Source organism: Caretta caretta, chromosome 10, assembly GCF_965140235.1.
Source record: "Caretta caretta isolate rCarCar2 chromosome 10, rCarCar1.hap1, whole genome shotgun sequence".
Taxonomy (NCBI): Eukaryota; Metazoa; Chordata; order Testudines; family Cheloniidae; genus Caretta; species Caretta caretta.
In genome coordinates, this window is record NC_134215.1 from 55,056,418 (window position 1) to 55,081,092 (window position 24,675).

The following is a 24,675-nucleotide window of genomic DNA, read 5'->3' on the forward strand; positions in this document are numbered from 1 at the left end:
GAACTGTCACACAGGATGATGGTGCATGCCGGAGAATACTTCAGTATATTCATTTTTCTTCTTGTGGGCCATGTTTTCAAAGAACCCTTTAACCAAGCCTCTAAATCTGTACCTGCAGTGATTTCTGGCCAGGTTTTGTGCACTCAGTATTCGTTGCATTCCTAAAAATCATCATTTGCATATGCAGTTGCCAGATTTGTATGTGCAAATGTAGTTGATCTGAGGAAATCCCAGTATTTGTTTGTACAAAACTTGGCCATGAAAAATTATAAGAACAATTTTGACAGGCTGCCTTTGAAAAGATAGCTCTTTATTTGCATGACTTTTTGACCTCTACTGTTTTGGTGCAAATATGTCTGTACATTTGGGTTAGGAAGTTCTGTTTCCAGATTGCCTGATCAGTGATTACCTCCTTGTGACTTGAGATTCCATGTACACTTCAGTACTGAGATAGTCATGTGAATACAGACTGTGCCCAGAAAATTGCTACTGAGCCACATCAATGGGTGAGGGAAATTGATGGGGCCAGCAGTAAAAGGGAAACACTCCCAACAGCAAGGGAGGGAGATGCTCACCAAAGAACAACAGATAACTCCTCCTCTGGGAGTCTCTGGCACCCATTGGCTATCTGGGGGAGAGGAGTGCTAGTGGCCAGCAATCCCCAGCTCCCAGGATTTAGCCCAGCACAGAGGCCTCGTTGAGCTGCTTTCAGCTCCATTCCAGCAGTTAACTTAAGGCTCAGAATCCAGAGGGAAGTTAGCTTAATCAGGCAATCATGGGATGAGATGAGACTAGTTTGGTCGGAAATGCTCACAAGGCAGGTCTGGGGGGGAGTTGCAGACCTAGCACGTGTTGACAAGGCTAGGAAGAAAGTGAATGGAGAGGTCACCCAGATATTCCTGGACACGGGGATACAGCAGAGGGACATCCGTTACAATCAGCTGGAAGTTTTTGGAGATGATGACATATGTTCCTCAGATGGAGGCGCTGCCACATGGCTGCAGGATGTCATGGAATGGATTGGGCAGGAATTGTGATACCAGACACTGTGGTTGGGAGGAGGTAGCAACCAAGCTCGTCACTGGCGCCCACTGTGGCCAGTTTCCAGTGCAGTTAAGAGAATAAAAATTAACAGTTCACAGAGGTAAAAGACCTGGGGTTTGGTGATGGGCCTTGGGCTCACGGGCCGAGGTCGGGCCTTGTGGCCTTCATGGGCTGAGGTCCCCATTCTGCTGCACTCTGTCCCCCTTGTAATGGGAAGGATGCTAGGGCTCCAAGAGAGCTGCATTCTGGGGCATGGGTGTAGGCTGAGGAGACCTTACCCCATGTTATGGGTTATATGGCAAGGAGCCCTGTAACCCCCTCACTGGAACCATTAAATGCCTGGTATAGGAGAGTATGGGTGATGGGTGAGTAGTGCCCCTACTTTGTGTTAAAGTTTAATAAAAGTTGAGGCCTGCTGCTTAATTTCATGCATGTGTCTGTTCTAATTTTGCCACTGTGTCCACATCAATAACTACACTGAATGCAAAACATACTGCAGTTCCAAGCCCACAATCTCTTTTATGGTTAGTAGATGGGAGTGTGGTTATTTCTAATTAATATATTGGCATTGCTAATGTTTCCCTATGATCTGCAATTAGCTGTTGTTAGATTTGACTGGCAAACAATCCTGATAGCTCAGCCTGTATTTCTCAAATAAATGAATTTGCCATTACATTGTTTTTAAAGTTCTAATCCCAAATGATCCAGATAAAGTTCAAATTAATTTATTTTCTTTCAAATTAATATTAAACTTTAAAACTTTTTCTAAAACTCTGTAAGTGCTGTTTGAGGTTTTGGCTTAATTTGCTTATATTAGATATTTCTTTACGGTATTCCTCCTAAAAGACTTGGTCATCTAATAAGTGCATCAACATCACCACTCTCAGAATATACTAGAAAGTCTGTTCTTTGAAATCTTTTTAAATAGAAACATCTAAATTAATCATTTACAAAGAGGTCTCCGCTGAAAATAATTAAATTTATTGCAAGCTATCCATTTGCCAATATGCACTGCAAACAGAAGTCTCTCATCCTTACAAAATAAGAATTATATTAGTACACTAATCTGTTTCATGCTGAATATCTGTTGTCTCTGAATACTTATGTGGCCCCTAAGTACTTAAACATAGAAATGAGAATATCTCTTTCTAGCTATTTAGCAGCCTTAGGAGAAACATCTTGATTGGTTTCTAGGGGTTTTTTGTGTATATTTATGTGTGAGAATGAACAGGTATGCTTTGTGTCTACCTAAAAAACTTATTGAAGGGAAGCTGAGGCCTGGTTTACACAAAAGTCATACTGATTTGATATAGACTTTGGTGTAATGAATGTGCAACCCTCTTATGTGAACACTCTTAAATTGGTTTGGGTCGTGTATATCAATTTAGCTTAATCCAGTAAGGAATCGGCTTAAGTTAAATCTGTAAAAGGCACTCTTCGTTTGATTTTAAGAGTGCCTATGTAAGTTGCACCAATTTAACTAAATCTGTTTCTACAGCTTCTGTGCGTAGACAAGACCTAGTTCAAAGAAATAAATTTTGCATTTGGTTCTACAAATGGTGAAATCCATGGTCATTCTTATCTCATCAAGGGGTGAACTCCATAACCTAGATTCATGTCCTGTGAAAGTTCTGTATCCTATACTGACAAGTCTTCTCCCATTGGTCAATAGTTTTACTGGTCCTGTGGTCAGAAAGAGAGGCTAAGGCCAATTCTATGGATGGCTGTGAAAATCAGGACAGAGGCCTTGAGCTAGAGTCTGTATTCAATGGGGAGACAGAGCACTGAATGGAGCAGTAATGAGATATGTCCACCAGCTAAGCAAATGGGCTGGTACATTTTGTAGCATTTGGTGTTTATTCAAGGTGTTATATCTAGGAAGAAAACCACAAAATTTGCAGTAATCAAGCCTAGAAATGACACATGCTTGGATCAAGTGTGTTCTGGCTAGTGGTGGAAGGAATTGGGCATTGTTTGCCACCGTGGCTGTTTGGGCAGCCAGTAGAACTGAGGAGTCCAAAAGGGACCCCAAGACAGAGGACCAACTTAAACTGATGTCAGATGCCCTAAATTGTGTGGGATGTTGCAGAAGAGGCAAATTCTCCTCAGTGCTTCCTCTTACTGTCAGAATCACCTCAGTCTCACCTGGGTTCTACATTAGCCAGCTGCTCCTCATCCAGGCGTTAATTTTGGTTTGACATGGAGAGAACTAGGGATGGGTGGTCTTTACAGTTGACACAAAGGAGATATAGAGCTTCTGGCTCTTTAGCCCACATTGTTTCGCCAGCCCTCCCAATGCCTTTACAAAGTTGTCTCATAATATGAGGGGAAAGGATTGAGCCTTGGTGGGGGATGATGGCTTTGAAGTATAGGAAGGATTGAGTCATTTAAGTTTTTCTCTTCATATCATGGTTCCTTGGAGGCAGGACAGGAGTAATTGATGATCAAATGCACCAAATACAGCAGAGACATCCAAAAAAGATAAGTACAGATGAATGTGAGGTGTCATCCATAATATTACTGTACAGTGAGTGCTACAAGAAAATAACTGCATTTGGTGTGCTGCCATAGACACACAGAGCTGTGCAAATAACCAATTTTTCGGTTCAGTGGACACTTTACAAGCAGAGAACAGTGGTTTTCTCTTTTTGTGAGTGAATAAAGGTTGCTTTTTACTGTCTTTCCAGGGCAATCCTCCCTTTCATATGCTTGTTCTTTATTATATGAAATGCCACTTCTGAGGGATAAAATATTCTATAGTTTTTGCCATTTGAAGACATTGTGTGGCTCCTTGTCACCATTTCTCCTAGCCTCAGAACTCTGCATTGTGAGTCAGCCTGTGAAAATCTGTCAGAAATCTGCAAATTGCTGTTTTTGCAACCAGGAGGTTTTATTTTATTTTTTTATCCTAGCTATTTCAACTCTGGTATTAAAAGATCATCTCTGACAAACATAGAGATGCTTTACAAGATAATGTCCATTCCCTGTGTGGAAAGTAGCTCGGTTTCTATATTATTCTCAGCAATAGCTAAGCGCCAGTCTCAATTTTCAGATTTGTAACAGGTAAGGGAATTACCACTGTGCTGTGCCTTGCCAGACTGTAAATCTAGTTGTGAGTGTTCCAATGTCACACAGCTATCAAATCAGAAATGTGAAAGTAATTGTACAGTTTCTACTTTGGAACACTACTGTGGCTTAGGATGTGTCTTCAAATAAACCTTTCAGTCAGCAGGACTTGATGCTCTATAAATGTACTGAATTTAGAGCTTTGTACTGTATTTCCTAAAGACCGAGAGGGGTCACATACAAGACCTTGCAGTTGTTCTCAAATGCTATTTAAAAATAAAATAAGGTAAAACTCAGCAGGTACTAGGAATCTTCACCAAAAAAGAAGTGTTCAGAATCACAACCCCCTCATCCTATACGTGAGCTGGGAGAGGTGAGATGGTCAGCGTATTGCTGTCTGCTATCTGCCTGTTTCAGTTCTGCTGCAGTAAATGCTTTGTGTCAACTGCCTGTGTGGAGCCCCTTGTGTTTTGTTGCGTGTTATGCCATAATAGACATATTATGATAGTATTTCAATACAAAACCTGTTAGGGATGTTTTCTCACTGTGCTGATGTCATAATATTAGATAAACAGAAAGGGCCCCAAAGGCTTGTGCCTATCCAGTGGCTCAGTTAGCAGAACATTCCATGTCCTCTTGTGCAATGGGACTCCAGAGAGGGAAGGTTTTTATTGTATACATTTATATTTTATTTTTATATATTTAAATTTAAAACAACCTCTGTGCAAACTGATGCATTCCTCTTTGCCGTGCTCTGGGTTGGGGTCCCAAAGTGTGGGCTTCTCTTCTGTGCCTGCCTGTTCCTCTTCAGGGTGCTCTGGGTTGAGATCTTGGAGCACAGGCTCCTGCTCTATATCTGTTGGCAAGCCAGCCTGCTCCTCTTCACAGAGCTCTACATTGTGGCCTTAGAGGAGATCTTTTCTCACATGACCACTTAATAGGCTGCCATCATCTTATTCATCAGAATCCTGGTTAGTGAAACAGAGCCCGGGTTCTTGTTCTGTGCCTATCTACGGGCAGTACACTCCTGGGTGCTGTCTGCTGTGCACATAGATCACTGGCTTCACTTCAGTGCAAGCTGGCAAGCATACTCAAAGACCTTTCCACCTTCAAACTCGTCATGACTGAAATATAGACAACTTTTTTGTGTGTGTTGTGCTTTCATTATAAAGGTTTTTTTAATTGTAAAACCTGTTAAGGATATTTTTTCACTGTGTAAATTAAATAAACTTATATTTAAAAAAAAAAAACTCTGGAAAAACAAATTCCCTTATGTGACACTACAAGTGCTCCTCTCCTGGGTCGTCAGCAATATTTGAACTCTAGACCTTCAGGTCCCCAGCCCAGACCTCTTGTACTCAATATAAAGGAATAACTGTTAGACTATATGTGGACCAGGAAAGTGTGAAAAACATTTTGCAAGAGGGTTACACAACTGTTTGCTGGACAGTAGCAGAATTTTGGCAATCTTGTGTCTGTTTCTGGATCTGGGAAGGAAGTATGGTGTAGTAGTTAGATCAGTTGTTATGTACTGGATAGAGAAACCCCTGAATTTAACACTTTCATTCTGAGAGGAAGTATGATTGAGTGGATAAGACATAGGTCTGCAATATTTGAGATATTGGTGGGTTCTATTCACAAGTCTGCCAGAGGAAACTTTATAATAATACCAGAAAGAGACAGGCAGGAGAACCCTTATGCATATGTATAAATTACTGTTATTTAATGATATTCAGATAGCTGTAGAGATTAGAGGATTTTTTTCAATATGAAATGTTAGTTGGAGTCATAACCACCATTCCTTCTATAAAATGTTAAGCTAAGCTGAACATAGGAAATTTAAAATATCTTCAGTGTATAGTGTTTTGCCATGTGCCAAAACTGAGTTTGGTATGTTGTTCATAAACACTACTACACTGATTTGTGAGGGGAAAACATATTTGTATTAAAGTTAAAAACTTAAGTACAGTGGGAAGAAAATTCCTAGCTTGCAACTATGCAGACAAAGCTTTCTGAAACCAAATACGATTTAGAGATTTTTCCATTAATAATGATCAAATCTTTCTAACAAGAGTATTTACTGCTTGTTTGCATTTCTGTATTAATTGGGGGGAAATAATGAGTTTAACAAAGCTGAAAACAGCAGTACCTCATACTGTTTTATCAATTTGTGCTGATTCTAATTATTTCTTTTAACAACTCACAAGTGTGTTATCCCATCAGCAGACCTGCATTTGTGGTAGCAAGTTTCTATTCAAGTTTTTTCCACCAGTTAGAGGCTGGTGTTGAGAGCTCTTTGGTTCTCATCCTGACTCCGCTGTTTGGCCCTGGGATGAGGTTAACCTCACATAGTTAATTTGTCCATTTGTAAAACGGGTATAAGAATTATTTACTTTACAGAGGCACTATGAAACTTAATTCATATTTGGAAAATACATCAAGACACTCCTATAAAAGTCCCAACAGAAGTATGAAGTATTTTTGTTACTTAGGTTTACGTGTAGAAGATACATTTTAAGGGAGATGAAGTACTCATTAAGGCCCTGATCCTGCAAACACTTATGCACATGTTTAGTTTTACTCTCATTCATTGTCCCATTGACTCCATTGGAACAACTTTATGTCCATGCATAAGCTCATGGAAGTCAATGGGACTATTCACGCGTGTAAAGTTAAGCATCTGAATAAGTGTTCACAGGACCAGGGACTAGGTAAATATTCATTTGTATTAAAGAGAGGCTGAACTAACTGCTTGCAATCCAGGTTTGATTAGGATTCATATACTTGCATTCTAATGGGAGGTACAATATTCTAATTTGCTGCCCGTGATGGCTAGTGCTTTTTTCCAATTATTACATCTCATCTTGAATTTCTGTTTGTTTCCATTAGTCTAAAGGTTTGTTTTCATGCAATTGCCTTCAGTAAAAAACTGAAAAAAAATAGGGAAGAGAGGGAAAAGGTGGGAGGGAGAGAGATACAGAACGTATGATACATAATCCTCATTGTTGCTCGTCAAGGTTTCAAAAAAAAAAAAAAAAAAGAATTCCATGAGGGAGCAGTAACTCTGTAAGGCATCTGACTGAACTGCAAAATCATTTACCTGTGGAAGAAATCTCTCTGAAAACAAGTTATTTCATTCACCTTGCCGCTCTCATTGGACGGGACAGCCTTTCTTATGGTAGAGCCAAGTAGACCAAGGAGCAGTGTCACATTCTTCGTTCTGCATTAGAAATATTCATCAAAAGTTTAAACAGCTGATGGTTTCATGTGTCATCCCAAAGAAGATTGTAAATTAGTTCAGGGTAATAATCCTACCCAGAGGTAGGTGTGGACTATAAACAGAGCCATTACTCTAGTTTCAGACAAGCATTGCAGTTACAATGTTCTAATGGCAAAAGTAACCATCAAATCTATTTTACAGACCTGTCCACTCAAAAGCTCTCTTTCCTTGCAGGAAGGAGGAGTGTTATTTTTTTACAGGAACTCAGTGTTGTTCAATAGAACACACCCTGCAGGGCAGAAAATCCTATGCAGCAAAGAATGTTAAAACGACAGGATGTGGTTTATTGCTAATGCATTGTACAGTTGTCATCAGGTGCTGTTGAAGATCATAATAAATGTGCTGTGGATAAGAGCCTTGTCCTTAGAGCTAGGTGGATTCCATTGTGGATGCAAACCCAGTTTTATATAGAGATTGTTTATTTTTATTCAGAAACTGCAGTTTGCTTTATATGAATCAAAATAGGAACTAAACCATTCTCCAACCCCCATGTTCATGGTTATACTGTTACTTGGTCATTCTTTAAGGCTTGAGTTTGTTCTAATGTTAGCTAGCCATTCAGAAAGGAGGACCCTTCAGTAGCTTTTATTTAGTATTAATGGAATTTCTGTTTACTTTGCTTTCAAACATTTTTTCTTTTTTCTTTCTATGAGAGTTCAGGATTTGTGAAGTGTGCTAGATTGACAGCCATGGAGACTGCAGGTCTGCAGTCCTGAACCTTTCCACACAACATACCAGGCTACATAGTGGTTCCACCTTTCCTAAACCAAATTTGCCAATATACCTCAGCCCTGCAGTATGAGGAGTTCCTCTGCGGTGAATCCAGCTCCATGCCTAGTCCTTGGCCTTTCTGCTTAGGACCACACAATTAGGGCCACTTTCTATAGTAAGTTTTTATGAGGTTTACTAAGGGTAAAAGCGTGGCCCCACTGAAGTCAATGGGAGTTTTGCCATTGACTTCAATGGGGCCAAGATGTCACCCTAGGTTCTGAACTAAGACTACCAACTCATTGCACATAGATAACTCAGTAGCTCTCGGATAATAACAAGTTACTTGGTACAAGAACAAACCACTGACTCTGTAGAGAAATGGAATTTACCCATCCCCTGAGAGAGTTTGGATTTAAATCACCCATTCACTGGCATTCATACTGGTTAGTAGTTTACAGTTCCAAAGTACTGTGAAATGGATCCTCTCTCAGCTTCTTCCATCCATCGTGATATTTTTAACAATCTTTCCTGTCTTTCTAGCCAGTCCATGTTGTGGATTTCTGGATGATGTCATGGTGATTTCCACGCTACACCTGAATTTGCTGGGATGTGCACATTTTTAGAATTCCATTTTATAAAACTGTAGCCCAGAGCTTAGTTTTATCTTTTCAGATATACTGTTGCTTCCTATGATGGATTCTGTGTGGCCTATCAAAGCATTGCTGTGGGTGTTCAGGAATTCTATTGTTGCAAAATATAACTGATTAATAGGATAGCCTGAATAAATACTCCATTCCTATTTCATGTGAACAAGTCTGCCATAAGCAATTTAGCTTTCATCTCCATCCATATCTGAGCTAGTTTGTTTTCCCTCACAGGCAGATTGCTAACTATCATGTGTCATTTGTCATCTGTTCTGATGTCCCTCTACATGATATCTGCATGAATGCTCATCACAAGTTTCACTACTTTAATATTATTACGTTCTGTGAAATTCTAGTTCTTGGTTCAGAATTTAGTTTGGCTATCAAAAACTACAGAACTCCCTTGGTTTACAGTTTGTCCAAAATAACATGTCCTCACTTTTAACTAATGCCTGGTTCCATCCGTACACAGAAGCTCAGGCTCCTGGTTTGTGTGGCTTTTATCTGTACTATTTTAAAATTTTTCTTCTTAATTAACTAGGTCACAATCCCTACAGAGTTCTTAATTTCTGCTCATTGTTTCTTTAATATTAATATCACACTTCTGCAAAGCTCTTTTTTTTTAAAGAACAGGTATTTGATCTGCTAATGAATGGTCTCTTTTTAAGAGAGGTTACTGTCTATTCCCTAGCCAGCTTACATTTTTGTCTTGTTCAGTTCCTTCTGCTGTGCAGTTGTACATATGCTTTTTCAGAGTAAATTTGTTCTCACATAATATTAATTGTGGTTCCTTATAATTTTTTTCTGTTGTCTAATATCACCTCTTATAATAACTAGTTCTGCTATAAAGTTGCATTCTATAATGTCCATCCCCTCTGCCTCAGTGCAGGAGGCTGGATTAGATGACCTCTTGAGGTCCAGCCCTACATTTCTATGATTCTGTTATTCCATCTTCATTAACATGTGCATACTTGCGTAATTTTTGGTTCTGGGTTCATATTTCAAATGCTGCAAAGTTCTGGGGTTTTCTGTTCAGCCCTTTGAAGACAAGAGAGGCACCAGGGGCTCTGGCATGCTGATGGATACCATATAGAACCTACAGAGAAAAATAGTTGCAAAATTCAGATCCAGATCTAGATCTCAGCCTCCTCTTGCCCCCTAATTTGCATGGGAAGGAGTTCAGATCTATATATAATTGAGAATTTCCCACATTTACTCATGCATTTTATTTTTGAGGTATGTCTAAGCAAGCCACCATTAAGATGTGAAGTAGCCCCATAATGTCTGGGTCCATTATATAATACTGAAAGGATCTGCTGTTCCACTTTCTAGGTCAAGGGAATACCAGAGGAGTAAACAGAGAAAAGTTTGTTCTCTTCATAGATACATCAAACTACTTCTGCTGGGAAAGTATTTCCCTGAGTCTCTGGAAGGAATGTAATTGATTGTGCATAGTCTGCTGAATATTCACATCAGTATATTTCTTTCAATTATATGGGCACATTGGGTGCTGTAACACTATATATGTCAGATCCTTAGAAGTATATAATATATTTTATCCTTAATGGTAACTTCTTAACCAAGCTCTGTGCAGGATTCAGGCCTCCTCAAGCATGCCAGTCAAAAAATGGAAACTATTCTGCCATTGGCCTTAGGTAAAATTGGTTGATTGAATTATTGGGTTTTATATTGTTCTTTTATAAATACACAATGTCCTATTAGTATACATTTGTAAGTCTTTTTTTTAAAGTTTCAGATTCTGTAATTCAAAATTGATATAAAATTTTCACAACCATTTAAACCAGAGCATGGATTAGTTGTAATACAAATAGCAGATCAGGTATGTCCTTATCTTCTAAGATAACAGATTCTAAAGGGAGAGGTTATGTTATCAGTGAAGTCCGGAATAAATAACATGTTGGCAGTGAAGGGCGTTAGTAGTATAACTGTCTTTGGTGAGGGCTGTTGCTTCCCTCTTTGCGCGAGAGCATTTTGTTTAAATGGGAAAACAAATTAATTGATTTCCACAATCTCTCGTTCCTGTTCCCTACAAGCACCTCCATCCCTGGTACACAAGAAGTATCACAGACTAAGGGAGAGAATTTGGGGAGCCCCTCTGTGATAGTGGAGAGATGCATATCTTTATCCTTTTAGTACACAATGCATTTATAGCAAGCTATTTCACAAAACAAACTCCAAGATCCACAAGTCTTTCCATAGTATGAGTGCAGGCATCCATAAACATTGTCTTTTATGACAGGTTTCAGAGTAGCAGCCGTGTTAGTCTGTATTCGCAAAAAGAAAAGGAGTACTAGTGGCACCTTAGAGACTAACCAATTTATTAGCGCATAAGCTTTCGTGAGCTACAGCTCACTTCATATAGCTGCATTTTCTCTGAGAATGACATTTTTTTCATGCATGTGTGTTATCCATTTGACGTCTGAATGTGCACTTTGAATGAAGTTGACAGAATCATACATTAGAAAGTCAACGCCAGTGGCTTCTTCCTGTTTCCATGTAGTACCTTATGGGACAGGTAAATCAAACAATAAGGTGTTTAGGCTTTACTATGGAAGCACATATTTTTTGTCAATTTGTTCTAACTATTATAGTAACATGCATGGTACATTCCATGGTTTATTTTGTTTTTTCATACATACATAATTGAAAGGGACCACCATCTTATCCACCAAAATATTCCCAAGGCATCTCCTGTAATTTTACATGGGGAATTGTGAAGTCCCAACATTAGAGGGACCAGGTAGGTGAGGTAATATCTTTTATTGGACCAACTTCTGTGAGAGAAACAAACTTGTTTTTCTAATATTTGGGACTAACATGGCTGCAACAACAATGCATGTGACAACACTGGTGTTTAGAACTACTCGTTTATCAACCATCAGGTATCTGCCACTGAGCTACAATACTGTGCATTGCCATTTTATCCACAGACCGTGAGTAATTGGAGATTGGATTTTTTTGTTTTGTTTTGTTTTAAATTGAATAGCTAGTCATGTATGACTTAAGATAAATCAATTAACTTTTAACAGTTGTTATGACAAGGATGTAGAAAATGATTTTCCCCCTTTGGTGAAATAGTCTTCATTGATAATTCAGCCTAGACTATTTTATATTTGATTTCTGATGTCACTGATTCCGTTCTAATTTGCATAATCTAGACTAATGGGTTTCTGTTATCACCTTAGATTGGGTCAATAGATTAATAGCTAGACTGACTGTTTCCATCAGGAGGCCCAGTAGATGTTTATTTCTAGTCTCTGTTATGTCTACAGTGATTCTAGATATCTTAAATCAAATATGTCTTCCCTTTACTCTGCATGTGTATGTGTACATCTAGTATATCTCATGCTTCAGAGTGTAAACAGATAACATGCAGGGGCCAGGCAGGATTTTTGCCACCAAATACAATTCTACACTGCACAATTTGTTTAATGCATTATGGGTTTTTTTCATTCCTGTGAAGTATCAAGTACACAAGACTCTAGAGTAGATGGACCAGTAGCTTGGTCCAGTATGGCATATCCTATGAATTAACCTCTCCCTCCCCCATTTTAGTAAAATTCTACTTGAGAGATATAATCCGATACTGTATTTTCTGAACCCCCATAGGAAGGTGCTCATGAGGGGGTGGTGGTGTTTATCTGAAACCTTAAAGGCTTTCTCATAATTCATAATACCCAAATTATGATTCTTCTAGATATTGATAACATTTATGTTTCTTTTAAAATCCATGGACATTTTTCATAAGATTAGCTTTTATTCTAGATAATCTGAGGCAGCAAATGGTAGAGACATTCTCATTACTGTGTGCAGAAGCTGTCTGAAATCAGCACTGCATTTAATTAAATATGATTAAACAGGGACAGTTTTCCTTGTGCTTGTCCTTTCATTGAAGATTGAAACTGCTTGTTTGCCTTTCATCAGTCTAGTTACTTAAAATGGAGCGTAAGTGCTCTTATGCTGTCTAGGGCAAGGTCCCCTGGCAGGGCTGTCAACTCTGTCGATTAAAAAAGTCACTGTAAAATTCACATTAAAAAAGGTATCAGTAAAAATCACAACTTAATTTAGGAAAATATTTTCTTTCCTCTGAGCCTGGTTTTGCTTCTACTCTGTGCACAGAACTTCCAGTGGCTTCACATGGGGCAGCTGTAAGTCCAGGTTTCTCTTGTTGTTCGTTGATTTAGGAAATGTGCCATGGGAAGGAGGGATACATGGACATAACTGGTAAAGCCACCAATAAAATAGACAAGTGTCAGCTAAATAGAATTCAACAAACCCCCAGAAAAGGAACATAATCCCACTTACCCTACTCTGTCAGTCAAAAACCTGGCTAAATAACTAGCCAGTTTTGAAAATTTACCCATAGTTGGCCCAAAAGGTCAACTTCTCCGAAAAAAAATGAGTTCCAGAGCTAAGCACTCTGCATCAAGGGCACCATGGGTGAAATTGTGTCCTCACTGAAGTCAATGGCAAAACTCCCACTGACTTCAATGGGACCAGGATTTCACCATATAGCTCCAACTTCCAGACGCATACCTTTTAAGAGCCATCATCAAGAGCTCTTCAGCAATTTGTCTTTCTTGTTTGGATACAAGGAGCAAGGTGGTTTCTAATACAACCAGGACTTAAACAATATGTGACTTCAAAACTCAGAACCAGTGACTTGAACTGCACCCAGAAACAAAGTAGAAGCTGATACTGCTTTTGAGTACAGTTGCAATATATGCTCTAAGAATCTGATCCAATGTCTACTGAATTTCAATCTATGAAAAGTCTACAATTAACTTTAATTGACTTGGGATCAGGCCCTTAATGAGAAATGCCCCTGAGTAAGTGGGCAAAGGGAGGGTTCTCTCTGAACCTACATGGGTATTTATAACATGTGCTCTCAGTTTGTAACTGTTTTGAAATGGGGGTAGATTTAGTAGAAAGTGACAGACAAAAATTGAGTCCAAAATTGCTTTGGCATCCTCATTTCTCAGATGGTGGTCTAATCCTTCCTTCTCATTCAGCTAAAACTGACATTGAAGTCTATCACTGTGAAATCAGTGGAAGTTTTGCCTGAGTAAGAAGTGCATGGTCTAGCCCTAAGTGGATTTACTGGCCTTCAGGGAAGGGGATGCATTGAAAGTTTGTCTGTGAAAACGTTTCTTTGCCAATCCAAAACTGATGTGGTCTTAGAATGTTGAGGATGGGATTGAGTGCCTGGATAAAGGAACCTTGAAATAAAGCTAGAGTCTAACAGGCTGCCTGTTTTTACGATACAGTGCAAGAAAGGAGGTGAATTAGATCATATTTAAGTGTGTCAGAGATGTGGCCTGTATTTATTGTCATTCACTATGTTGGTAGCTTAAAGAACAAGTAAGATCTATCATTTCACAGGAAGTTAGAGCAGCAAAAAGAAATGCTAACCACAGATTGTGTCATCTGCCATTAATAATGTACAAGTAATGGAAGATACAGAAGAAACTTTCATTGTAAATGAATTAATTCAAGTGGCAGCAGCAACGGGGGATGAAAATGTGTGTGATATGTAAAGTATAAAGTTCCATAATGGATGGCTTATTTACTACTTTGGCTATTTCAATACAGACATCTTGCCTAACTTCAAATTGTTCTAAAAAGGATTAGATATAATTAATGCTGTATGACCTCTTTTTCCCCCCATTTTCAAAGAATGTAGAGCTGTACGTCTAATGAGGACCCCTGAAAGGGCTATTATGTCCAATTGTCTCAATTATGCAAATAAAGTTGAAATTTTAGCAGAAGGGAGGGGACACTTCAAATTAAAAGTTTCAGCTCTGCATTTAGCCTTTCTGCAGTGCCGGCATTCTTATAGTGAGTAAAGCCACTGTTTGAGAGAGAAAAGAAGGTTTAACAAATTGGAGATTTGGGCACTATCAAAGTAGATTTGTTGTGCCTTGTTCCACCAAGAGATGAAAATACCCTGTGGGCAGAGAGATGGGTCATGAGACTTCTAAAGGATTACCTTCAAAGGAGTCATGAGATTGGTTTGAACAAAGAAGTTGCTCACATGGTTATCATATGAGATTCTCTTCTTAAAGTGGTGGAAACCCATCTCATTGGGGATACTAAGGGACTTCAGAGAGGCTGGAAGTCCTAGCAGAAAGATGAGAGAAATCTAACAATAAAAGGAAAGGTGGAACAGAAACTCAGTTAAATTTAACTTATTTCTATTACACGTAAATCATATTTCCAAAATCGGAAACAAAACTTTCCAGCAACAAGCAGGTAGGACGTTTGACTTGTTTTAAAACTACTTTTCTGTGTATTTTTGACCATCTTCTATTTTGCGTTCTTTTTTAATGTGATCAAATATAATTGTGATTAAGGTTAAAAAGATCCATAAATAATTATGCTAAGTTGGATGCTACAATTAAGGTGCAATTACAGTGATACAATTAGGCTACTTCCTAAGCTTTTCATTGTTTATTGTGAAGGAAGTGTAACTTGAAATAGGAATTGCAAGAAGGAAAAGGGAGAACAGGGCAACTTTCAAAATTAATTTTGTAAATAGTTGGAAATCTGTCTTTAAACTATGTTTCAGAATAAGCAAGTAATGTCTGTTGGACAATAATAAGGAGAAATTCTGTAGCTGATAGACAAGTATATAAAACAAATTTTTCCCCACCTAAGTGTGTGAATGCTAAGCTGGCATTATATTTGCGACAAATACAAAAGGAATGCTAGTTTGGCTGGTGGTTTTCTTTTTTTCCCAAACTGAGTGAAAATCAATTAGTAGTCTTTCAGTTTTGGAACTCAGTGTTTGTTTCAATACTCACCCTCTGATAACCAGACTTTCTTCTCTTTAACTGGGATTTATCAGATTCTGATGATACTTGAGTATTATGGAAGTCTGATAAGAGTACAAAACATGATTCTGATTCAGGCCTGCATTGCTATCTGTTCTCCCTGACAAAAAGATGAAGAACATTTACGTCACCAGTATCCTTTCTAGTTATGGTGTTTCTGTATCTCATGGAGCAGGTGGTGCCTTCTCATGATAAAATACATAGGAGGAGGCTCTGAGGGTCAGAAGTCTCAATGAGGATCAACTCACTGAGATCCTCCCTCACAACATCCAGAAATGGCCATGGAGCTCAACCGCAAAACTTGCAAAACTGGTGGATCCATGGTAGGCCAGGTTCAGCTTTTGTTATCTGTCAGCTCTCTGGCAGCATGACTCCAATGCAGCCATGCTACTGAAACCTACCATGGTGGGTCCCAGGTGCCCAAGGAGGAGCTCCACAGAAAAGGTAATATCAACCATCAGTGCAATTATCTTTTTCTTGTATTCTCCCACGGGGCCATAGGCAGAGCCATGCGTATCAGCACACCTGACTTTATCAAAGGGGCTTTCCTGAGAGGACAGTGAAGATTAATGTACCCCACTGTGTATCAAGTTTGCCTGGTAATTATTTTAATTTATACGTGTCTTCAATTAATTTTTTAGTGCAGAATATGTTGGTAAGTTGTCATTTTTAGACAGATGCAGTAGTAAATGCTTACAACATGTCAGCATCATTACTAGTAAAGTGTTTCATTTATTTATAACCAGTTTGTATTATCTTTTGTTGAAGTTAAGGGCTATATTTTTTCCTGCCTTCAGAAAATATCCATCTCATTGGACGCTATACAAAAGTGTGCCTTAACATACCAGAACATGCTATATTCTAGTCACAATGGGCCCAGCCTGCTGTGCATAGTCATTCCTTACTCAAGCAAAACTCCTATTGACATCAACCTCCATTGACTGCTGTGGAATTTTTACTTCTGTAAGGACTGATAGAGGGTCGAGCGCATATGCTGAAAATTGCCTTTATTCAAACATTTTTTAAAAACCAATTTTGAAATTGTCTATTGCTTTCACTTTCTGGGACGATTTCGATCCTGGAATATTCAAATTTTTAGAAAGTTCTCAAATAGTGTTGGCATTTCCAAAAAATTGTTTCTTATATAATAGTGTTTTTATTTTAGTTATTTATTTTTAGTCTCTCCAGAATGGAGTTTTAACCATTGAGTTCCAGTGTTTCCATTATGGCTACTAAAATAATGCGGGGAGTGTTGCTGTGCTACCACAGCAGCCTAAGGGTTAAACTATTTGGAAATTCTTTGTGTTTTCAAAATAACAGAAGGCAGCAGGGCACAAAGTGCGGCCAACTCTGCCATGACATATTCAATTATAGCTTACGTACCAACCAGTGTGTGTAAAGTAATTGCTTTACTGAGTGTAAAATTAGCCACAGCAAGTAGCAAATTCTTTACTACCAGAACTATTTAGCAGACTTTTGCCTGCAGATTCTTGCTCCCAGGAAAAAAGTACAGCATGGGCTGCAAATTAAAGTTAATTTCTTAAGGGACCAAATTGGGTAAATAGTATATAGCCTGAATGTAAACATACTAGGAGGTGCGGGTTGAAATGTATGTTTGTGCAACTTGTTTCCAGAAGAAACATCAATTTGTGTGTCATACAGTCACTTGAGATTAAAGGTTATTGTATTTTAAGAGTCCTCCTTCTCAAAAAGTGTTTTTTTAAACATTTTATACATTTTAATTATAAATAGGAATTTTACTATGCAGTTATTAAATGGGTTCGTATTTTACAGCCTGCCTAGCATTAATTCATATACCAGTATTCCTTCCTCTTCCAGCCCACCCCATTTTAAAATGTAATTATAAATCCTTTGAAAGAATGAATAATTCAAATATTGAATTTCGCCACTCGTCATCATCCATGTATTGTTGGTGTTTGTGCATCCTGCGATCATAGCAAAGTGAGGATAGCTTAGGAGGAATGCATGTTCAAGGCACTATGCAACTCCCACTAGTACTAATTAGATCTGTGATTTAGGGCCCAGTCTTGCAAACACTTATATGAATAATCCTTACTCTCACAAATAGTCAATTGAAGTTAATGAGGCTACTTCCATGTTCATAAGGATGTGTAGGATTGGGCCTGTTGTTCCCTGTTGAATAAAGCATCCTATTCTAATCACAGAGGTACAGCAACATGTATCATGAAATCTTGCACCAGTGTTTTAGTGTTAAAGTATGAAAATTAAAAGGTAATTAAAATAGAATGAGTATCTTCTAGTTCTGAAGTACATGCACGAGTATGTCCTGCATTTACCTCTTGCCATTTTTTTTAGTTGTTACAAGCTAAGATAATACTTCAGATTTAGGATATAGCAGCACCTTTTCCAATTCATCAAACCCTTGCTGTGGTAGATTTACTTTCTAACACACCGTTGTTCATAGTGTCCTCTTTTAAAATACCTTTTCACATAAATGAAAGAATGTGATTAATTCATTCACTTCAACAAGGCTATCGTAGGAGCATATATTATTCCTATCAGAATAATTTCAGTTTGTTGATACCAGCGGTGTATCTTTTGTATGAATTCTTGACCAACTGTAAAAAAATTATATATATATATAAAAAGATATAGGGCCAAATCCTCACTGGTATAAACTGGCGTAGCTCCATAAGCGTCAGTGGAAAATTGAGTAGCTTCATTGTTGTCAGTGGAGCTATGCCAGTTTACACAAGCTGAAGACCTGACTTATAAAGTTGCATGTTTAAAGTAATTTATAATGTAGTGGGTCAGCATAAAATAATAAACTGCCAGAAAGGTCATCCTTTCAGGAAATGTAGCCACTTCTTTGTAGCACAGAAAGACAGATTAAAATGCCCTTTAAAAAAGGAAATCTGAAATAATAAAAAGAACAGGGGTACTTGTGGCGCCTTAGAGACTAACAAATTTATTTGAGCATAAGTTTTCGTGGGCTACAGCTCACTTCATTGGATACATAGAATGGAACATATAGTAAGAAGATAGATAGATAGATATATACATACAGAGAACATGAAAAGCTGGAAGTAGCTATACCAGCTATCTTCTTAATAATTAATAATAATAAGGTCTCAAAGAATATTAACTATCAGATCCCGAATGCAAATCTGTATTTCCTGATTGTCTCATCAGAAGTCAAGTAGCTGTTTTTTCTGGGACCTGTAACTTCATCTCCTTTTTAGAATGTGACTTTTAATGGAGATTATTCCAAATATTTCTGATGTTGATTTTGCAGGGCCCAATTCTGCCTTGATACTGGAGGTAAAACTCCACTGCAAATCAGTTTTGTGTCTGTGTAGTTGAGGTCACTTTGGTTTTTATGACTGTGTGTGTAAATAACTGCCATTGATTTAGTTTTCAGGCCCTAATTCAGCAAGAAATGTAAGCATATGCAAAATGTTAAGTATATGAAATCCTATTAAAGTTACACACATACTTAAATATCTTGCTGAGTTGAGACCTCATACATATCAATAATTTATTGTCATTTAAGGGACAATATTTTGGGGAGGGGCATAAGATAGATTTTTCCATTTAATACCTGCTATCCAGCTAATCTAGCCTCTAAATATTCCATTCAATATGAGCCTGTATTAAACACACATTTTTGAAAATAATCATATATACATTTGGGACAGTTTTACCTCCTGTTACAGAATGTGTGTGTAGCAAAGACACTGTGTGTTACTAGAGGAAAGGCTGCTAATTAATATGATATAGAACCCTTTGCTAAGCCTCTCCAGCTTCAGCTAATGTGGTCATCTTCTAGTCCCAATTGAGACTTAATGATTTTACAGCAGAATATAAATTACTGCTGTACCCTATGGAGTCGCATCCTGCAAGGGCCACACTCCCTATATTCCCATTGATTCCACCTTGCAGAACTGGACACTTTGTGACAACACTATTATAGGTGGGGCTGGTTGCTCTGCCTGTTATGAAGGTTGCTCAACACTTCCCATTATAAGACTCTGTTTTTAGGTTATTTAATTTTGCCAAACTTGAACCAGTCAGGCTAAATTTTTCCATGCTGTCTGCCTCGGGCTGATATTTTTTATTATTATTTTATTTTTTATTTCAGCCAATCCTGTTCAGTCTTTCTGAGAACAAGGCTAAGGGAAAATATCGTTTACCCCATTTCAAAAAAATTCTGGCAACCTTGTCTTTGAAACACACTAGTGCCCCCATGCTTTGCAATGGGGACTTAAATTTGATAGAGGGTGGTCTGTGTGTCAGGGATGTGCCTTTTGCTGTCCCCATGAAAATCTGCCACACCACAATTTCCACATACTTAGCTGAGACTTAGATTATAGCAGCTAAAATCTCTGAAGATTCCATCCTCACTTGTCATAGCTCCTTTATGGAGCTGTAACAGTTTACATTAGCTGAGGATCTGCACTGAAACCAAGAGAGGCATGGCCCAAGGAAACTCACACTATCTATAATGACCATTCAACTATGATTAATACAGCTGGTCACTAAATGTCACCATTGCTCAATGCAAATATACAGTAACTGAAAATTCACAGCACCTGACGACGAAATAGAGAGTAGGGGGGAAGAGGTGCAGTATGAAATTTCCAGATGGGTAGCTTGATTCTTACATCTCTTTCTCTGCAGGTTCCGCTAATGCATACACAACTCTGGTACCACAGCTGCTTGCTGTCTTTACACCAAACTTCAGTGAAAGCTTTGCCCAAGTAAGGACTGAGGATCAAGCCCTGTAATTGTTTAATCAGACTTTCCAAAACAGTCCAAATAATTTTTATTTCATTTTACCAGCCAGCTGGAGTGAAATGGGATTTCCCCCTCAGACCACGTATCAAACATGAAAAATACTTGTTTACTCATTCAGTAGTGCTGCACATCTCTGGTCCTGTACATGCCTTTCTCTGAGTATGAGCAGCAGGCTGCTTTGTGGGCTCTCAGTGCACAGCAAAAAGGACAGTTGTCTTTTCTAACATTAATTATTGCTCGGATTTTTAACTATGGAGCATATTTTGAAAGCCTAAGTCTTATAACCTGCATGGTCAACATACTAAGCAACAGTGGTCTCCATTCTCACTGCAGGATACAAGCACCTCTCATTGGTGGCAGTGGGAACTACTCAAAACCCTGTGGTGGGAGAGTAAAGCCGAATATTAATTAAAGTTCTTTCCAGACAGAGCAGTAGATTCAAGGCTGGAAGCCAAGAATTAGCAAAGGTTTTGTTTTGTTTTGTTTTGTTTTACCTTAATTGAAGAGACCTTTGTCAGTTTTCACAAAGGAGAATAAATATGCCACTAGCATTTGAAATGCGTCTTTCCAAGATTCGGTTTTGATTAGAGCATTTTGTGTTTGTAATAATAAGCAGTTTTGAACTTCAGTACACTCAATGAGTTTAGGTCTAGCACTTTTGTGTTTCCTACAGATCAATAGAAAACCTGCAGAGAGCTTTAGTGGCATGATCTTGCTGGCAATACCTATTTGTCTCTCAGCATAAATACACCTACTGGCACTTGGCCTGAAAACTGTAGTTAATCTGTCATAATCCTTTCAAAATTCTTCTGTTCAGAGGCTGTTAAAAAGTACTTAGTTTTTCCAAACTCACTAGGGACAGTATGCATGCTTATATTTTTCTCAAGAAACCAAATAAATTCCCATCCAGAGTGATCGTAGCAGCTTTTCAGAATTGTGCAAAATCCATATCAAGTAAGTGGATAAGGTGCCTATTTTCTGACAGTGGATGTGTCTGCTTAAGTATTTGCACTGGATAATCAAGCTCTGAGTAAGAAGATTAAACAGACAAGGGCAGTGAAACTTCAAAGGCTGACTGAACGTGCTTTGTGAGTTTTTATTCCACTGATCTATAATGCCTGCTTTCCCATTCCTCTCATTAGCACTGAAAAATAAGTGTGTCATGTATTAGTTGTATGTGGTGCATTTGAGGTGTGGGTGTGCAATGCTTTTTTAAGTGCAGTGGCAGATAACAGACTTTATTAAAAATAATGATAATACAATGCATACAGACTAACACGGCTACCACTCTGAAACCTATAATACAATGAATGCACAGCTGGGAATTCAAATATACTCTAGAGCTCACTTGAGAAACTTAACTGCAAAAGCTTTCCTTCCAAACATAAATGCAGAACAGAGAGCCTTAGACTTCAGGTTGTTGCTCCAAATTGTAACTAACTTTAATACTTCTCCATGAAGAAGATCAAGTAGCAATGAAAAATTGGCTGTCTTTGCAGAGTAAAAAGAATAGGGTGAAATAACAACCTGCATTGGCGGTGTACAATCCAGTTATTTTGATGATTGTCAGGTTGTCTTTTCAGTATTCTGTGTGGAGAAGTCACGTGCACAGCATCGCTTATCAACCACATCCTGAACTTATCTCCCCTGAAATGCTTACACTAGGGTTTCCAAAACTGGGGGTTACAGATCCCTTGAGGGGTTCCTGGGGAGGATGTATCTATCTATCCGGGCACTTACAGGGTCCCCATTTCTATAGTAGCTGAGCACTCAGAGAGGGGAGTTATGAAAGGCCACACACACAAAATTCAGTATATTTAAAATGGCAAAAAAATTGGATAAACACAAGCCTGGAATGCCATACCCCTTTAAAACCACTACATTGATATAAGTACCCCAGTTAGGGGTTTGGTGTAGACTAGCACAGCATGCTGCTAGAGACTCGACGAGTGAAACATGATTAATCTCTTATGGGAGGATGGTGTTGTAGGTGTGCCTGGATTTACCTTATGCAAAATGGTACAAGTCCAATTTATTTAATGTGTACCACAAAGCACAACTACCCATGCACATGGACAATGGCAAAATGTGCTCCCGAACTGGAAAACTGGATGACAGCACTGCTGAGCCTTACACAACCACATTGCATCTATCTGTCTGTGGAGCTCACTTCTGGCCAAGGGTTGATTCTGAAAGATTGACGGTTTCAAAATGAAGGAAGCAGCAACAGGTTTCAGTGATAGCTCAGAAAAGTAAAAGGAAATGCAGCATACAATGACACATGGGTTTTACGTCAGTTGATTCGAAACCACCGGTTATAACGTGCTCTAAAATGCTGGCTGCTGCCAAGAGCACGATGTCTTCAAAGTTACTGCAATATTTAAAAAGGGAACACTGAATTGGATTGTGGATTTGGGGAAAAGGAAGCCTGGAAAATGTAACAAGACTGGATTACTCAGACTGGCATTGTCAGTAGGTATCATCTTATTTGATATCTGTGCGATCATGCAACTGCAAAAGCCATCTAACATTACAGGAAATCTTAGGCTTTCCTTCACGTTATACATGGTTTCAAAAGTTACAGAGGCTGAAGCAGCTGTATTTTCTCAGATAGCACTGTTCTATGCCGTATTAGCCATGTGGCTCAAGAAATCAGGGAGTGAACGGATTTCAAAACTCAGGAAAAGTGATTATTCAGCAATTCAGCTTCATGAATATCCAATGTCTTTGATGCTACAAACCTTCCAGCATATTTGAGCTATATTTCTGCTGGCACTACTGCAAAATACTTGCTGTCTTCTAAAGCTGTGTCAAACACATACAAGGAGAATGTTCATTTATAATGTTCCATTTTCAGTGCGAGCAGCGAAAAGCAATTTACACGGATGGTGCCAAAGCAATGTCTGGAAAGAAATAAGTCCAGGCCATACTGATCCTCAGCACTGTATCTAATCCCTGAAGGCTGCACTGTTTCAGATGTCATCAAATTCCTGATGCTAAGAAAATGCCTGAAAACCTGTTCCGTGTGGTTCATGCAGCCGTAGTGAATTTCCTTAAGTGCTGTCTAATGAATTCTTGACTTTTGCAATGCTCTGTGATGGCATGGGTTCCATTCACCAGCAACTCCTATCAAAATGAAGGGAGGTAACTCTTACCTGGTACACTGATAACCTGACTGTTTGAAATAAGAGCAAGAGTGCAGGCTTTCCTAAATGACCAACTCTCTTTCCTTGCTGGTTATTTAAGTAATTATTCTTTGGTAGCATGCTTTTGCTTCTTTGGGGACTCTAGTGACGTGAACTCTTCTCTCCAGGGACAGAATATGAATTTCATCCAGAAGACAGGCTTATCCATATCCTTGAATTGTGACTGTGGTTAACATTTTGTACCTCTTTAAAATAAAAGTATCCTTTTCAAATCTTCATACTTAGTTGTTCATTTTGGTGTTACAATGGTGGCAAATTTTGGCCTGCTCAGGGTCAAGATTACAGGTTTTGAGAATGGGGATTGCAAGCCCAGAGTTTGGGAAACCTTGGTTTCTGAGCTGTATTCTCCATTCATTGTTTTCAAATCTAATTGAACTATGTTGTTGCAATGGACTTTCTAATTGTACTGCACAGACCTGTGGCATTGTTTTAGCTCATCTACAATTCCAGTTTCAAAAACATTGTGAGCTTGGTATGATAAATTCTGGTTTGCATTTGCAGGGGAAATGGTCCCACACAATTCCCATTTATCTTCATAATTAGTGTCTTCCTTCCCTGCTCTCACTATGCCTTGGTGGAGGAGTTCATGCTTTCCTCAGTAGGTGAGAGTACCATGCTAGAATTTAAGGAGTCTATCCTCCTGAAACGTGCATTGTAAATATCTCATTTGACAATCAAAGTTATATTTCAGGAAGGAAACTAAGAGGTAGACATTTTACTTTATTGGCCACTCAGCAAATACATCAATATTTGATTTCCCTTTTCCTATTTCAGGGTCAAAAGGCTTGGATAGAGAAGACCTTTTCAAAAAGAGAATGCATCTGCATAATTGCCAACAACAAAGATGTTAACAGGTGACCATTTTTAAGCATTTACATTAGTAAATAAAACAATTCTTATCACTGAAGTCAATGGAATTGTTCTGAATTTACATGATGTAGCTGGGAGCTGATTTTTATTCATTGTGCTTGAGGGAAAGAAGCCAAGGGAGCAAAAGTGAAAGTGGGGCAAAGGGCTTCTCTTCACAGAGCAGCAGTGTACGCTGGGCTGGGGGAGGAGGGATTTCTAAAACAAACAGTCCATGTAGAAAC

At 38.6% G+C, this 24,675-nt stretch overlaps 1 protein-coding gene and 1 long non-coding RNA gene across 2 annotated transcripts in view; one reads left to right on the forward strand and one right to left on the reverse strand.

Annotated features, from left to right (window-relative positions):
• TRPM1 (transient receptor potential cation channel subfamily M member 1) overlaps nucleotides 1-24,675 on the forward strand; it is a 168,206-nt gene that overhangs the window by 68,075 nt on the left and 75,456 nt on the right. Inside the window, exon 2 of the mRNA XM_075133020.1 lies at nucleotides 24,359-24,438. Within this exon, the coding sequence (XP_074989121.1) occupies nucleotides 24,359-24,438 (80 nt within the window). The remainder of the gene's footprint in view (nucleotides 1-24,358; nucleotides 24,439-24,675) is intronic.
• The window catches only part of LOC142073378 (uncharacterized), a 114,827-nt gene that overhangs the window by 2,187 nt on the left and 87,965 nt on the right, over nucleotides 1-24,675 (reverse strand). The window contains exons 4-5 of the long non-coding RNA XR_012670226.1: nucleotides 9,717-9,841; nucleotides 7,211-7,330 (exon numbers count right to left, since the gene is read on the reverse strand). This is a non-coding gene — a long non-coding RNA (uncharacterized LOC142073378). The remainder of the gene's footprint in view (nucleotides 1-7,210; nucleotides 7,331-9,716; nucleotides 9,842-24,675) is intronic.